The sequence below is a fragment of the Peromyscus eremicus genome, chromosome 7 (genome assembly GCF_949786415.1).
Source record: "Peromyscus eremicus chromosome 7, PerEre_H2_v1, whole genome shotgun sequence".
NCBI lineage: Eukaryota > Metazoa > Chordata > Mammalia > Rodentia > Cricetidae > Peromyscus > Peromyscus eremicus.
In genome coordinates this window covers 60,522,195-60,539,965 of record NC_081422.1, presented here as the reverse complement: position 1 = coordinate 60,539,965, position 17,771 = coordinate 60,522,195, and the positions used below count along the sequence as shown (strand labels likewise).

General features: G+C 40.3%; 1 protein-coding gene across 9 annotated transcripts in view; it reads right to left on the bottom strand.

Annotated features, from left to right (window-relative positions):
• Positions 1-17,771, bottom strand: part of Csnk1g1 (casein kinase 1 gamma 1) — a 161,213-nt gene that overhangs the window by 96,393 nt on the left and 47,049 nt on the right. For all 9 annotated transcript variants that reach the window (XR_009380266.1, XR_009380267.1, XR_009380268.1 and 6 more), the window contains one exon: positions 12,881-13,278. Coding sequence is in view for 5 of the 9 variants with exons in the window: in XM_059268134.1 (XP_059124117.1) it covers positions 12,881-13,061 (181 nt within the window). In the remaining 4 variants the exon portion in view is untranslated. The remainder of the gene's footprint in view (positions 1-12,880; positions 13,279-17,771) is intronic.

Sequence of the window (17,771 nt, the reverse complement as noted above, 5' to 3'; positions counted from 1 at the left end):
GTGGTGGAAGGAGAGAATGAAAAACTTTGACCTCCACATATACAAGATGGCACATACCTCACCTGACCCACCCTATAGGCAAAAAAAGAAAACAAAAACAAAAACAACCTGTACAAGCCAACATGAAACACAGTCATTTAGAAACCGAGTCATTCAGTTCATATGCTCAGTGAATATACTGTACTCAGAAATTCTGCACTGGGGGCTGGAGAGATGGCTCAGAGGTTAAGAGCACTGACTGCTGTTCCAGAGGTCCTGAGTTCAATTCCCAGCACCCACATGGTGGCTCACGACCATATGTAATGAGATCTGGCACCCTCTTCTGTGTATATAATAAATAAGTAAATCTTTAAAAAAAAAAAAAAAAGAAATTCTGCACTGGAAGAATTTAATGACAAATACTGAGGGTCAAAATCCCATCCATTTAAAATGAATAACTACTTCAGCTAAAAATATACATAAAAATGTATCAATAACTATGAGACAAGCAAGTAGCTTAATGGACTACCATCAGCTGGCATGATCCCAAACACTCAAGTCTTTAGTATCCGATGCATAAAATCCACAGGTTTAATTTTTATTCTAGGTTCTATCATTAATGGCAGAAAAACTGTGTTACATAGAGGTTTGGGAGCATTTGTATATAAACTCAGCTTTTCAGAGGAACAGCCTGGATATGATGCCACCATCAAAACATCTGAAAGAAGACTTCCTGTTTCAGTAAGTTACCTACAAGTGACATTTACCAAAAGTTTCAATCAGACAACATTTTTGAAAGACCCAGTAGATCCTGTCAGATCTTAAGAGTCACACAGCTAAGGAAACATAGTGTTGGGTTCCCAGTTTAATCATCTTCCCAGCTGCCAAGCTTTCTTGCCCTAAAGTGAAAGCAGTATATGTGTAAGTGACTACCTAAACCTTACTTTTTAAAACTCCAGTAAGAAGAAATTAAGGCAGAAGCTGGAGAGAGAGCTCAGCAGATAAAGCAGAGCAGAAAGGATCAGAGTTCAGTTCTCAGCACCCATGCTGAGTGGCTTACAACTACCCTTAACTCCAGTTTAGTGGATCCATTGGTCACTTCTAGTCTCTCCAAGGACACATGCACACACACACACACACACACTTAAAATCTTTAAAGACATGGAAAGAAGAAAAGAAAAGAAAGAGAGGGAGAGAGAGAGAGGAAAGAAAGGAGGGGCAATTAGCACTTGAAACAGGTAAACACTTCTACACATCTCTCAACAGTTAGCATGTCTACTTAGGGAAAAGAGGACAGTAGTTGGTCTACTGCTCCCTCTGGCCAGACAGCATCTCTTTATGTGTACAGGAAAGACGACAATAACTAGTACTACAATGTTAAACATTTCCCAAATACTGAACAGTTAACGGCAAGGATAATTTATGTTCCAATTTCATTTTTCAAAAGATTGCTTATCAATAGCACTGGGCTGAAAGATGGCTCAGCAGTTAAGAGTACTTGTTCCTCTTGCAAAGGACCTGGGTTCAGTTCCCAGCACCCAAATGAGGCTCACAGCCATCCATAATGCCAGTTTCAAGGAATCCAATGCCTTCTTCTTCAGGCACGAGGCACACTCATTCAGGCAAAACACTCATACACATTAAGAAAAAAAAAAAAAAGAAGTATTTATTTTTTTGGCAGTACTGGGGATTGAACTTAGAGCCTCACTAATGCTAGGCAAGTACCCTACCACTAAGCTACAGTTAGTCTTTCTTGGTTTGGTTTTGAGATAGTGTCTCATATATCTCACACTGGCCTAGAATTCACTGTATTGCCAAAGATGGATGGCCTTGAACTCCTGATCTTCTGCCTGTATCTCCCAACTGCTGAGATTATATGCTGTACCCACCATACTTAGCTTATGTGTGTAAACAATCTACCAACTGAGACATATCTTCTCTTTAAAATACGGTGTATCTTAAGAACTATATTGTAGTTTCAGCAACACCCACCTCCTGTGGTGTTATACAGCATGTTTATTATTAACAAAACAGATAATGCTATTTTCCCCACCAAATTTTTATGCTTCATTAGTGGGGAATGAAGTAAATACATTCAAATATTCATTTTGTCAATATTTTACTTATTTACTTAGAGGCATGTTCTCATTAAGTAGTCAAGGGTTCTCTCACACTTGCTATGTATCCCAGACTGGCATGGAACTCTCCACCCTCCTGATCAGCTTTCCAGTGCTAGTATTACAGGTGTGTGCCACTATACTCCATTTTCATGGTTTAATTTTTAAAGATCTTAGCACATTCATTTTATAGTTATTGGTGCAGTGGAGGGGTGAACCCAGGGCCTCACATATGATAGGCCCAGCAACACACCTAAGCCCCAGTGCATTCTTTGGAGGAAAATAATAAGTAATTTTTAAGAAAAGCATTCTATCAGCCAGGCAGTGGTGGTGCATGCCTTTAATCCCAGCATTCTGGGGACAGAAGCAGGTGGATCTCTGTGAGTTCAAGGCCAGTCTGGTTTACAGAGAGTTCCAGGACAGGCTCCAAAGTGACACAGAGAAACTGTCTCAAAAAAACAAAAGAAAAGGAAAGGAAAGGAAAAAGGAAAACAAAAAGGAAAGGAAAGAAGTAGTCTATCACCCTTAGTAAGCATAAACATTATTTTGAGAAATTTTTGTTTCAGACACATACTTTAAAAAAAAAAAAAAAAAAAAAAAACAGACAGAGTTTCTCTGTGTAACAGCCCTGAATGTCCTGGATCTCACTTTGTAGACCAGGCTGACCTTGAACTGACAGAGAATTACCTGCCCCCATGCCTCCCAAGTGCTGGGAGTAAAGGTGTGTGCCACCAGGCCCAGTCAGACACATAAGTTTTATGTGTATGAGATCCTAATTATTTATTCTTTTATATAACTAATGGTCAAAAAAAGCGATCTAGGGCTGGAGAGATGGTTCAGTAGTTAAGAGCACTCACTGCTCTTCTAGAGAACCTGGGTTCAATTCCCAGCACCCACGGAGCAGCTCACAACTGTCTGTAATTCCAAGATCTTACACCCTCACACAAACATACATGCAGGCAAAACACCAATGCACATAAAATAAAAGTACATTATTTAAAAAAAAAAACTAGCAACAAAATAAAAAAAAAGCAATCTATAAAAGCTGAATGAAAACCAGTTTCAGTTACTTCATTTTGAGATAAAAAGCTTAGGATGGGGATTAGTCTAGTTTCTATGACTTTCCTAAAGAATCAGACACTTGAGAGTGCTGGGATGACAGGTGTGTGCAGTCATGCCCGTGCTGGGGCTTCAAACCCGGTCCCTGAGCAGGCAAGGCAAGCACTATACACTGAGTTACAACCCCAGCCTCTCTTCATTCTTTTTAATGGCTAAATAATACAAATTTTGTTCATCTGTGCTAGTGGATATCAACCTTCCTAATGCTGTGTGACCCTTTAATACAGTTCCTCGTGTGTGGTGACCCCAACCACAAAATCTATTTCATTGCTACATCATAGCTGTAATTTTGCTGCTGTTATGAACTGTAATGTAAATATCTTTGGAGAAAGAGGCTTGTCAAAGGGGTCGAGATCCACAGGTTGAGAACCGCTGGTCTATGCTATGATATTATTTGACCCTGTCCCTCCAAAGTTTATGTACTGGAAGTTTGGATATTTGGGGGAAGTTGTAGAAGCTTTGAGGTGGGGCTTACTGAGATCTTTAGATCATTGAGGGCATGATTATAGAAGTAGTTTACACGAGAGCCTTGACATTCTCATAAGGATGGTTACATATAATTGCTAGCGCCTTCATCAATTCTAGCCACTGCCATAGGAGAGGCAGCCAGGTGTGGAGGCATCAAGCCTATACAATGAAACTGTGAGCTAAATGAAGGTCTTTCTTTTTATTCATTTTCCCTTTTCCTCCATAAATATCCTGCATCAGGTATTTTGTCATAGTAATAAAAACCTGACTAACATATTTCATCAGGTGACAGACAACTGAATTGTTTTAACTTCCTAAGGAACTATTAGATTGTCTTTCAAAGTGGCTGTGCCGTTTTACTCTCTCAATATTGTATAAGCAGTCCAATTTCTATATATCCTTCCCAGCAAACAGTAATTCTTACTACAGTTGTTGGGTATGAAGAAATAGTTTTCATCTGTATTTCCTGATGACTAAAAATCATGAAAGATGAAAAGTTGAACACTTTTCATGTGCTTTTCTCCAATTTCTCTGGAGAAAAGTATTTTCAAATTCTTTGTTCATCTTTTAAAGAGATTTATGTTTAAGTGTGTGTGTGTGTGTGTGTGTGTGTGTGTGTGTGTGTGTGTGTGTACACATATGTTCGCACCAGAGGCATTGGATTCCCTGGAGCTGGAGTTACAGGGGGCTGTGAGCTACTCAAAATGGGTACAGGAAACTGAACTTGGGTCCACAGGAGGAGATGTGTTCTTAAGTGCTGTACAATCTCTCCAGCCACACTTAGCTTTGATAATTTTTAATCTGGGTCATCTTCTTATTTCTTGTTGAGTTTAAGAAGAGTTCTTTATATGTTTTTGAAAAATCCCTTAACTGAATATTCAATTCGCTAGTATCTTTCTTATCCCATTATTTGAGTTGCCTTTTTACTTTCTTCTTTTTAAAATAATAACAACAATAAGGAAGCATATCATTGGTGCTACGTGGAGGTCAGAAAACAACTTTCAGGAACTGGTTCTGTTCTTCCACCATGGGTCCCAAGGACTGAACTCAGACTTGAGCAACACTTTTTACCGACAAAGCCACACTGCTCTTCCCTGATGATTCTCTTAGGTAACACAAAATGTTTTATTTGGTGCCAGGCATGGCAGCACTCGGGAGACAGAGGCAGGCAGATCTCTGTGAATTCAAGGTTAGCCTGGTCTACATAGCAAGTTTCAGGCCATTCACGGTGATTAGGTGAGATCCTGTCTTTAAAATTTTCAATATTTATGAAGTCTACTGTATCTGTGTTTTCTTCTACTTACGAGGCCTTTGGTATCACATTAAAAACAAAAACAAACACCACTATCATGAAACAGACATAAGAACAGTAAAATTTTTATTTGTTTTGAGACAGGGTTTCTCTGTGTAGCTCTGGCTGTCCTGTAACTCACTCTGTAGACCAGGCTGACTTCTTTGAATTCAAGAGACCCACCTGCCTCTGCCTCCGAGTACTGAGATCAAAGGCATGCACAACCACCACACAGTTAAGAACAGTAAAATGTACTGCTAAGTTTTTGGCGTTTCTATTTGTTTTCTGAGACAGGGTCTCACTATATAGCTTGGCTAGCCTGGAACTCCACGCAGAAGACCAGGCTGGCCATGAACTCACAGAGATCCACCTGCTTCTGTCTCCTGAGTGCTGGAATTAAAGGTGTGCACCATTATGCCTAGCCTTATCTTAGGTTTTCTTCTAAAAGCTTTATAATTTTGGTTTTATATTTAGTACTTTAAATTATTGTATTAAATTTTTCTATATAAGAATTCAATGTTTAGACTTCTGAATATGGCTATTTCAGTTTCTCACTATTTTTTGAAAAAATATTTCATTACATAATATAAAATATCTACAAAATATTCCCAATGACTGTCAATAAATATGGATTTATTAATATCTTAGTTTCTTTTCCTGTTGTTGTGATAAAATACCTGAACAAAATTGATTTAAGGGAGAAATGGTTTATTGAGCTCACAGCTCCAGGTTAAAATTCATCACAGCCGGGCAGTGGTGGCACATGCCTTTAATCCCAACACTTGGGAGGCAGAGCCAGGCAGATCTCTGTGATTTCGAGGCCAGCCTGGTCTACAGAGGGAGATCCAGGACAGGCACCAAAACTACACGGAGAAACCCTGTCTCGAAAAACAAAACAAAACAACAACAACAACAAAAAATCATCACAGCTGGGAATCATAGCAGCAGGAACTATCTTGAGGAGCTAGTTACTTGCATCTGTGGTAAAGAAAAGAGGCCTTCAAGACTGTGTGGTGAGTGAGGCACTTGACATGACAATCTGAGTTCAATTCCTAGAACACACACTGTGGAAACAGGAACTACCCTGACAAGTTACAAGTTGTCCTCTGACCTCTCTCTCTCTCTCTCTCTCTCTCTCTCTCTCTCTCTCTCTCTCTCTCTCTCTCTCTCTCTCACACACACACACACACACACACACACACACAGAAAGAAATTAAAAAAAAAAGAAACAGAAAGAAACAAATGAAATGTATGTATGCTAGTGTCTAGCTAGCTTGTTTTTTCCACTCTGTAACAGTCCGGGATCCACTGCTTAGAGAATGGTTCCACCCACAGATGGCACAGATAGGAGATCTCGCCACAATTAACACTATCAAGAGAGTCCCCTACAGACATGCCCAGAAGCTCATCTCTCAGGTGATTCTAACCTGTCAAAGCTGACAATTTAACACCAAACATCACAATTGATACTTTCTCTCCTAAATCTTCAAATTTACCCTATCTAATGAAACAATATATATATAAATAAGATTTTATAGAAATAATCTTTCCAGCACTATGAAAGTTAGCGAGTAGTGAGGAAACTCCCACGTTGGTAACAGATTGTTTTCTCCACATCCCATGACTAAGTAAATAGTGTCTTCAGCAATAGGGTCTCTGTTAGTCTGTCTGTCTCTCTTTTTAAAGATTTATGTATGAGTGTTTTGCTCATGTTTATGTACCACATGCATGCCTGATGCCCTTGGAGGGCTGAAGAAGACATCGGATTCCCTGAATCTGGAGTTATTGAAACTTGTGAGCCATTATGTGGGTGCAGGGAATTGAACTCAGGTCCTCTAACTGCTGAGCCATCTCTCCGTCCCCAGCAGTAGAGTCTTATCATCAAGTTTTAGAGGGTAATCAAGAACAATGGCAATACATGGTATTGGGGGGTGGGGAGTGGGGCGTGGGAGCTGGAATATGGAGTCCCACTGACCAACACCTTAAAAAGTGGTAACCATACCTGGCACTGAGTGTTATAAAAATTGATAGCCAATGGTGTCTAGGAAAGACAGACACTGTCCGTTGTTATAGGGTAGAACCATTTAAAACACACACACACACACACACACACACACACACACACACACACACACGTATATGTGGAAGCTTCCACAGCACTAAGTTTCCATATGGCTTTACAAAAGGTCTTTAGTATTATTAGCTGTCTCTGCCCTCCCACCTATGCACACTGCTGGGGAAGAAAAGCCATCACCAGCATACGCAACTGTGAACCCTATGAGCAAAACAAGACCAAGCCAGCCAAAACACCAGCATGGATGGGGAGGAGTGCAGGAACTCCTGTGTTAGCGGAGCCACTTCCACAGATCCTGCACAGAGATTTAAAAAAAAAGAGTGTGTGTCTGCACACTCACATGTGCAAATGTGTGAGTTTATGCATACCACATGTATACATGCGCCTGAGGAGGCCAGAGGACATTGGCTTCTCTGGAACTGGAGTTACAGGAAGTTAGGAACCACTAATGTGGGTGCTGAGAAATACACACGGGTCCTCTGCAGGAGCAGTAAAGACTCCTAACCACTCCAACCACCATGGTGACCCCTCCCCCTCTTTTTTATTTTTAAAGACAGAGTTTCTTAGCTGGGCGGTGGTGGCACACGCCTTTAATCCCAACACTTGGGAGGCAGAGCCAGGCGAATCTCTGTGAGTTCGAGGCCAGCCTGGTCTACAGAGCTAGTTCCAGGACAGGCACCAAAACTACACAGAGAAACCCTGTCTCTAAAAACAGAAAAAAAAAAAAAAAAAAGAAAAAAGAAAAAAGAAAAAGAAAAAAAAAAGGGCCTGTACCACCACCTATGAAAGCCATGGTGATTTATTTATTTATTTATTTATTTATTTTGTTTGTTTGTTTAGGGTTTTTTTTTAAAGATTTATTAATTTATTATGTATAGTATTCTGCCTGCATGTGTCCCTGCAGGCCAGAAGAGGGCAACAGAACTCATTACAAGTGGTTATGAGCCACCATGTGGTTGCTGGGAATTGAACTCAGGACCTCTGGAAGAGCAGTCAGTGCTCTTAACCACTGAGCCATCTCTCCAGCCCCTTGTTTAGGTTTTTTTGAGACAGAATTACTCTGTGTAACAATCCTGGCTGTCCTGGAACTTACTCTGTAGACCAGGCTGGCCTCAAATTCACAGAGATCCGCCTGCTTCTGCCTCCCAAGTGTTGGAATTACAGGTGTGCCCCACCACTGCCAGGTTGGTGATTTCTTAACTCCTATATCAAGCCTAAACTTTCTAAATAATAGAAACACATGTACATAGGGATTTAGGGACTATGAGCCACACACTTGTCAAAGCTAATACAGTCACAAGCTATCTCACTTGTTTATCCTGTCGTCCACTCTAGTCCTTTAGTACTAACTCCATTAAAGTCTTCTTCATTCACAAGGTCTCCTAAAGCTAGTAAATTTTTATCATGTTTACTCTTTCTCTCAAACAACTAGTGACCAACTCCTGCCAGTCCTGAAGTTTTGAACTGCCATTTTCTAAGCTAAGAACTCAGATGCTAACTTGACTTATTCATCTAGTCTTTAAAATATATATAATGTGTATGGGTGTTTTTGCCTGCATGTATGTCTGTGAACCACATGTGTGCTGTGCTTGCAGAGACCAGAAGATGTTAGGTCCCCTGGAACTGGAGTTACAGACAGTTGTATACTGCCATATGGGTGCTGGGAATCAAATCTGGTTTCTCTTGAAAAACAATTAATACTCTTATCCACTGAGACATCTCTCCAGGTTTCCGGCCAACCATTTTTTTTTCTGAGTAAGCATTATATATCATATATAATGAAAAGTTATGGATATGAAAACCAAGTGCTGAGATGCAGCCGCATCTTGGAACAGATTAAAGTACAATGCGGAAAGTAGCACAATTAGAGCAAGGACAAGATGAGATGATGGTATCTTCTTTCCTAGATGATTGCATCTGCACTATCTTCCTAAGACATAAACTAGATCTGTGTCATCCCTCTCTCCTAAGATCATTTAGGATTCTACTCCACTGAATCACGGAAACACTTTAGTCTGGTCCCTACTTGCCTAACAGCCCATCTCTTGTTTTGCTTTGACTTCACATCTAATGACTCAGCCACTGACAATCAAGTGCTGACCTGATAATATGCTGAATATTCTCACAATACCTAGCACTTTTGCATCCTGAACCTGCAAAGAGTCCCTCCTTAATGTCGAACAACAAAAATCCTATTACAAATAACTCCTTTCTGAAACCTTTACTTATGTCTGCCGATGTAGTTTCTATACAACTTGTTAACATATTTGTTTTGTATTATAATTTGGTTTTCTGTTTGTACCTGAAGACAATGGTATCTTTAAAGACAGAAACCACATTCTACTCTATGTAACCTTCCCTAAATTTGACATTAGTAAATATTCAAGAAACAGTTGAGTATCAAAATGTATTAATAAGGCAAGGAATAGAAGCATATTCATATATTCTAGCACTTGGAAGACTGAGGCAAGATACTACATAGTGAAACAATGTTTCTAAAAAATGAAGGCTAAAAAAAGTGAGAGAAGGGAGAGGAAAGTAGACTATCATCTTGCCAGTATTTTTCTTGTTTGGGTTCTGTATACTTAAGCATTAAGGCCACTGATTACTACTACTGCCACACAAGGAAAGAAAAAGGAAGCACATTTTGCTCCTTCCAGCTAGCTATCTGACAATCGACTTAATAACTAATTAAAAATACTTGGAAAACTCCCTGCACTTGAAAGGAGAGGCACCATGATACACATTTGCAATACAAGCATCTAGGAGGTAAAGGCAAGAATCACAGGTGTTTAGGGTGGTGGTGGTAGTGCACACCGTTAGTCCCAGCACTCGGGAGGTAGAGGCAGGCAGATCTCTGTGAGTGTGAAGCCAGCCTGGTCTACAGAGTGAGTTCCAGAATAGCCGGGGCTGTTACACAGAGAAACTCTGTCTTGAAAAAACAAAACAAAACAAACCAAAACCAAAACCAAACAAAACAAAAAAACAAAAACAAATCAGCGGTCCAATGCCAGCCGAGGCTACACAGTAAGTCTGAGAGTGGCCTGAGCAAATAAAACATCCCAATGAAGGGGAAAAAAAAAGATCAAGTAAGGAGAAGCCACTAGCAGGTAAACAAATGAACAATTTTACTTTAGATAGTGATCAATGAATTTTACAAAGAAATTGGGGCTCAGCAGGTCAAGCTCTTGCCATGCAAGAATGACCACACAAGTTTGAACCCTGAGTTCCTTCCCCCATCTCAGTTTTTCTAGACAAACTTTCTTTGTGTGGCTCTGGCTATGTTGGAACTTAATTTGTAGTCCAGGCTAGCCTTGAACTCAAGAGATCCCACCTCTGCTGGGATTAAAGGCATACACTTCCACACCAGACTCAGAGAAATAGTCTTTTGTTTTATATTTATTTATTTATTTATTTATTTATTTATTTATTTATTTATTTATTTATTTATTTATTTATTTATTTATTTTGAGGCAGGGTTTCTCTGTGTATCCCTGGCTGTCCTGGAACTCACTCTGTAGACCAGGCTGGCTTCGAATTCATAGAGATTTGCCTGTCTCCGCCTCCCAAGTGCTGGGATTAAAAGTGGGCACCACCCTAGGGAAATTCCCAGGAATCCACAAAGATGACCCCAGCTTAGACTACTAGCAATAATGGAGAGAGTGCCTGAACTGGCCTACTCCAGTTATCAGATTGGTGAATATCCTGTTATCATAGAGCCTTCATCCAGGAACTGATGGAAGCAGATGCAGAGATCCACAGCCAAGCACCAGGCCGAGCTCTGGGAGTGCAGTCGAAGAGAGGGAAGAGAGATTATATGAGCAGGGGTGGGGTGGAGTGAGGGTGCGGTGGGAGGGGTGGGGTGCGGTGGGGGGAGGCGGGGTGTCAAGATCATGATAGGGAAAATCTACAGAGACAACTGAACCAAGCTTGTGGGAACTCACAAACTTTAATTTTTTTTTTTTTCTCACAAACTTTACACCGACAGCTGTGCATGGGACCGGACTAGGCCCTCTGCATATGGGAGACAGTTGTGTAGCTTGGTCTGAGGGGCCCCTGGCAGTGGATCAGGATCTATCTCTGGTACATAAGCTGGCTTTTTGGAGCCCATTACCTATGGTGGGACATCTTGCTCAGCTTTGATGCAGGAGGGAGGAGCTTGGCCCTGCCTCAACTGAATATACTGGGCCTTGCTGACTCCTCATGGGAGGCCTTACCCTTTCAGAGGAGGGGCTGGGAGGGGGGGCCTGGGGGGGCAGTAGGAGGGACAAGAGGGGAATCTGTAGTTGGTATGTAAAATGAATAAAAAAAATTTCGTAAATAAATAAAAAAAAAAGTGTGCACCACCATGCCTGGATCAAGGAAAAACAAACAAACAAACAAACAAAAAACAAAAACAAAAACAAAAACAAAATTAACCTAGATTCAACAGAAAAAAACAAAGCAAAAATCTGGTATTCTCAAAGAAGAGAAAGGCTACAGATTTTTCTATTTTCATGTAAATTTATAGTATAAACCCTAGACTTCAAGAAAACAAATTTCCAGTGCCACTAGCTAAGGATTTTCTTGGTCCATATAGAAATTAAGCCATTTTTGGCTCTGAGAATACACAAATTTATGCATTAGAAAGTGCCTTTCAGTGGTAATTTGTAGCTGTTTACTCCATAGCATATCTAATACAAGCAGTTAAGTCAATCCACGGAGTGAATGAGTATTTGCAAAACTAGTTGCTGGAGCAACTAAGTAGTTGCTAGGAAGGCATATAGTGTGAAATTACCATCTTCTTCTCTTAGCATCTGGCTTAGCTAACCCAAACGTGGACACATCTCTAAATATCACGGTCTTTTCATTATCCTAGTAAGTAAGGTTCAATTCCAGGCTGCTAGCCTTCTATAATTAAGGATAAATTCATTCTTAGCATCTTTCAATTCAATTCTGTACCTAGAGATATATAACTAGTATAGTGATGTTTTCCTAAGGATTGAAAAAGATAATCATAGGCATAAAAAAAAATTGTTTTCTTTTGCAGATTCATCAAAAGTAGCAGAGGTTTAAAAAAAAAAAATCATCCCATGTTCCTAGCCTCACAATGGTCCAAAAGTCAAAGTTTCTTATGATGAATTTTCATAATAATCCATGGCTTCAACAACTATCTAGGGGCTGGAGAAATGGCTCAACAAGTTAAGAGTGCTTGATGATGCTCTTCCAGAGGACCCTAGTTTACTTGCTAGTACTCACATAAGGTGGCTCACAACTACCTGTAGCTCTAGCTCCATGGGATCTGATGCCTTCTTCTGGCCTCCTTGGGTACCTGCACACACATAGACTATAATCACATGGACAAATGCACATAAATCAAACTAAAGTTTTCTGTTTTTTTTCTTAAGATTCATCTGTGGGGTAGTAGTGGTGCACACCTTAATTCCAGCACTTGGGAGGCAGAAGCAGGCAGATCTCTGTGAGTTCAAGGCCAGCCTAAGCTACAGAGTGAGTTCCAGGAAAGGCGCCAAAGCTACACAGAGAAACCCTGTTTCGAAAAACAAAAACAAAACAAAACAAAACAAAAAATGTTAAACATTAATAAAGACATAGTCTAACTTGATGGAGAATTAAAAATTGTATCACACATAAAGAAAGGGAAGCCTTGGATAATAGCATCATGACTGATAATAACTGTAACTCCCTTTGCAAAATCCTCATTTCTTATTCTAGTAAGTCCTACTTTCTCTAAAGTACCCACTATAGCATCACCTGCTTATCTTGAAACACACTAAAGAATATGGTAGTCGTTACTGTTGTTAGTAGAAGTGACAGACATGAACAAGATCTTACCTAATCTCAGCTCTCCAAAGTTCCCACACCCTATCTTCTTGCCAACCCTGAAGTTGGGTCCCACCATGAGAACTCCAGACGATGCTGAGGTGCCAGATGGTCGGGAACAGTGTGTATTCCTTTGTGCCATGGTTTTAGTTGTCCGTTGTCTGTCATCTTTTTCCCTGTTAGAATGGTCCATGATCCTACACGACAGTCTCTGAACAATGAGTGGCCTCAGTGTGTATACTTCTCTTCAACACAGAAGTATGTCCAAACCAACTGCAGTCAGAGAATGAGAATGAGTTTTGGCACCATATTTATGCTTCTAGTGTACTACCAGAAGATGAAAAACCACTGATGAATTCTTGAAGAACATGTAGTCTGTAGGTCTCAAGCACAGGAGGACGTTTTGTAACCTGGATAAAATACAGAAAAATACAGTTAAAAACTAATTGGGGGTGGGGTTCGAGACAGGGTTTCTCTTTGTAGCTCTGGCTGTCCGGCACTCTTTCTGTAGACCAGGCTAGCTTTAAACTCAGAGATCCCCCTGCCTCTGCCTCTGGAGTGCCAGGCCTAAACGCGTGCGCTACCATGCCCGGCAAAAACTAAATTTTAAAGCAAACTGAGAAAGTCACTAATTAGAATGGATCCTATCTAATGGTAAAGCACAGAGATCTTCAAAGCTCCTTAAAACAAGTTTTGGTTTTATATCTTTTAACATGTTAACCATCTGCATTAGTTTACTCATGAGTTAATGCAAGCTAAGTAAACTGCAAACAAGGAAGCTACGGGAACACACAAAAGTATTTAACATGAAACATTTCTTTTAGTGATGTCCACATAACCAAAAAGAAAAATATTTGCTAAGTTGTTTTCTTTTTTGTTTTTTTGAGACAGGGTTTCTCATTGTAGTTTTGGTGCCTGTCCTGGATCTTGCTCTGTAGACCAGGCTGGCCTCGAACTCACAGAGATCCTCCTGGCTCTGCCTCCTGAGTGCTGGGATTAAAGGTGTGCACCATCGCCACGCGCACTAAGTTGTTTTCTTAAATCACTGTGTATTTAGCAGAAAAGGTTAAAGCTAAGTTAAATAAACTATAGACAACTTGATTCAAAGCTCCCTTCTTCAGGTTAGTCTAGAACTTACTAAAAATGAGGCTATTCGGGGTTGCTCTTCCCTCAGCTCACCATTTACGAAGCATTGGCAGCAATCATATAATTCAACATGTATAAACTGGCAACAGTCTCTCAGAGAAGCCCACACTTACACTTTCTGGTATTGTTTCTCTCCAAGTGCCTCTCTTAACCCTTATGCTTAATCAGATATTAAAATATATTTCATGCCGGGGGTGGGGGGGTGGGGGGGGTGGGGGGGTGGGGGGGTGGGTGGCTGGCTGGCTGGCTGGCTGGCTGGCTGGCTGGCTGGCTGGCTGGCTGGCGGCGCACGCCTTTAATCCCAGCACTCGGGAGGCAGAGCCAGGTGGATCTCTGTGAGTTCGAGGCCAGCCTGGGCTACCAAGTGAGTTCCAGGAAAGGCGCAAAGCTACACAGAGAAACCCTGTCTCGAAAAACCAAAATATATATATATATATATATATATATATATATATATATATATATATATATATTTCATAAAACCCCAACTCTGCTTTAAAAGAGAGAAATGAGCTGGAAGTGGTGGCGCACACCTTTAATTCCAGCACTCGTGAGGCAGAGGCAGGAGGCTCTCTGTGAGTTTGAGGCCAACCTGGTCTACACACCAAGTTCAGGAGAGCCAGAGCTACATTGTGAAACCTTGTTTAGAAAAAAGAAAGAGGTAAAGACTGACATGCTGCATTTTAAAAAAGAATTATTCATTTTTATTGAGTAAAAAACCAAATTGAAAATAAAGGCACAAAACTAAAATCTTAACCTTCATCCCTATTAGAAATTCTCTAGTATCTCATGTGAAAACTGAGCCCAAAAGTTGACAATAAGATCATTTTATTGCTATATTTGATAATACATGTACTTGTGATATTAAGTTTTGGATTTTGTCTAGTGTCCTGGCTCATTACTCACACAGACATAGTTCTTTCCTAAGTGACCAGAAATGCCTCAAAAAACAGGGCCTCCATCTCACCTTTATTCTGTTATTTCCTCTCTTTTCTCCCCAAGGCATAGCATAAAACTACAATTTCTCCTCCCCAAACTCTAGGTCACACAAACCAAAATATACTCTTCTCTTCCCAGCATTGAAAATGACCATAAAAAAATTCTCGTTGACAGACAGTGGATTAGAATTTGTCTGACAGTAGATCAGAAGACCACCACCCCTCGCACCACATTTCATGAGAACAGCCTCCTACCCAGAAAGCATGAATGCCACCCAGTAGAGAGGTCCAGAGGAATATGAACAAGAAGCTTCATTGGGTTTTCCCACAATTGGCATTAGATCATACTCCTTTTTGTCCAGTCATATTTCTACATGCTTCAATCATGACTATGCAATAAAGTCTCCATAACAACCCAAAGGGACAGATCCCTGTAGACACTGAGGTTCCTCAGAGAAGGCATGGAAGAACTATTACCCTCTCCCTATGCACCCCTTCACCTGCACCCTTTGTAACATCCTTGATAACCAGAAAATCATAAATTATGTTTCCATGAGAGACACTCAAAACAAATCAATCTAGAAGTGAGGGAGAAGGAAGCTATTTATGGCCAGTTGGTCAAAACCACAAGCAAAACAACCACAGATTCAGAAGGGGAACCTCAACTCTGGGGAAGGACAAGTTTAAGGACTCAACCTATTGGATCTGATATAGTTTCAAGGTTGACAGTGTCAGACCCTCTAAGGCAATGTCTCTCTCTGCAAAATTGCTTACTTGGTGTGGAGAACCTCCACACTTTTTGGGTGACAGAGTCTTCTGTATGATCATTATGGTGTAACAACTGTTAATACTCTTTTTTTTTTTTTGGTTTTTCGAGACAAGGTTTCTCTGTAGCTTTGGAGCCTGTCCTGGACTAGCTCTGTAGACCAGGCTGGCCTCGAACTCACAGAGATCCACCTGCCTTTGCCTCCTGAGTGCTGGGATTACAGGCGTGCGCCACCACCGCCCGGCCCTGTTAATACTCTTTAAAAAAGAAAATATGCTATCCCCTTTTTTCAGGCAGGGTCTCAGGGATTCACTTGCCTCTGCCTCCACAGTGCTGTAACTAAAGGTGTCTGACATTACGCCCTGCCAATCTATTGCCAGGTTACAGCAGTTATCACTGGTATATAACAGGGCAAAGGTGTCTAGATCATAAGCTTCCTAAGCACACTTCCATTTCTAATTCCCTAGCAATACAATCACAGGTACAAAGCTACAAGCTGACCATGGACATATAATACATAATCCAATCCAAGGATATATGCTTATAGAATACTAGCTAAAATACGCTTATTTTATATTATGTTTTCTATTTGTTTTGTGTTAAAACTGTAAAATTACATTAGAATTTCCACAATACTAATTATCAATAAAGTCAATTTCCTATATGAACAATAGAACAAATTCCTATTTCTGTTCATTTCCAAATGCATCCAATATCCTCTGGTTGTCTTTTACCCAAATCTCTCAAACAATAATGCAGAAAGAAAAGGAAAATAAAATTGAAGATGCTTTATTTATATAGATCTGTCTTAATTGTTGAAGGTATGTGTATGTTAGAGACTGGCAGCTCCATTTTCTTTCCTTATATTACACATTGTTTCAGGACACAAATAGAATGTGCGGCCCATGTGCACATTCAACTAATGCCTCGACCTTCAGAGTATCATCACTAGCATATTTTTTAATAATTTGTTATTAAACTACAGTTACTAGTACGTAGGATAAAAACGACCAGATTGAAGAGAACAAAGTAAACATTAAATTTTATTTTAAAGGGAGGAGGGGAGCTTCCAGGATGGGGATACAGATCAGTCATAGAATGCTTGCCTAGAATGGGCAAGAGCCTACACTTAATTTCAGTTTCAAGGGCTTTTAGTTTTTCTTTGTTTTGTTTTTGTTTTTGTTTGTTTGTTTTTGAGACAGGGTTACTCTGTGTAGTCCTAGCTGTCCTGGAACTTGTTCTGTAGGCCAGGCTGGCCTCAAACTCAGAGATCCGCCTCCCTCTGCCTCCCAAGTGCTGGGATTAAAGGTGCATACCACCACTGCCCAACTTTTTTTTTTTTTTTTTTTTTTTTAAGGCTCCCAGGAAAGCAGAAAAAGACAAGCCATATTCTTCTACTACTGTATCATGTGCACTCTTTTATTCTTACCAGAAGAAATGGGGCAGGAGAGAAACTATATAATGCAGTAAATAGGTGTCTATTTTCCTAGTGAATAAATCATCAGTCATTTATTATTTAATAAATATGTTACACATTATGGTGAACACATTTATTTGAACCTGTATAGTCACATCAGCGAGTTAGTTAAGAAGCTTCAATTCACCGGGCGGTGGTGGCACACGCCTTTAATCCCAGCACTCGGGAGGCAGAGCCAGGCGGATCTCTGTGAGTTCGAGGCCAGCCTGGGCTACCAAGTGAGTCTCAGAAAAGGCGCAAAGCTACACAGAGAAACCCTGTCTCGGGGGAAAAAAAAAAAAAGCTTCAATTCTAAAGCCAAGCAAGGTGGTGCACACATATAATCCCAGGACTTGGGAGGTGGAGGTAGAAGGATCAGTAGACCAAGGCCAGGCTTGATACACAACAATTTTGAAGCCAGTTTGGGTGACATAAGGTGCTGTCTCAAAATCTAAACAAACAAAAATACTACAGAACAATAACTACAAACAAAAGGCTTACAACCCAGCTCCACTAAAACAAAATTCATATAGCTTACTATATATATTTTTTGTTTTAGCTGAGCTAAGAACATAATAAACCTAAGAAGTTACCAAG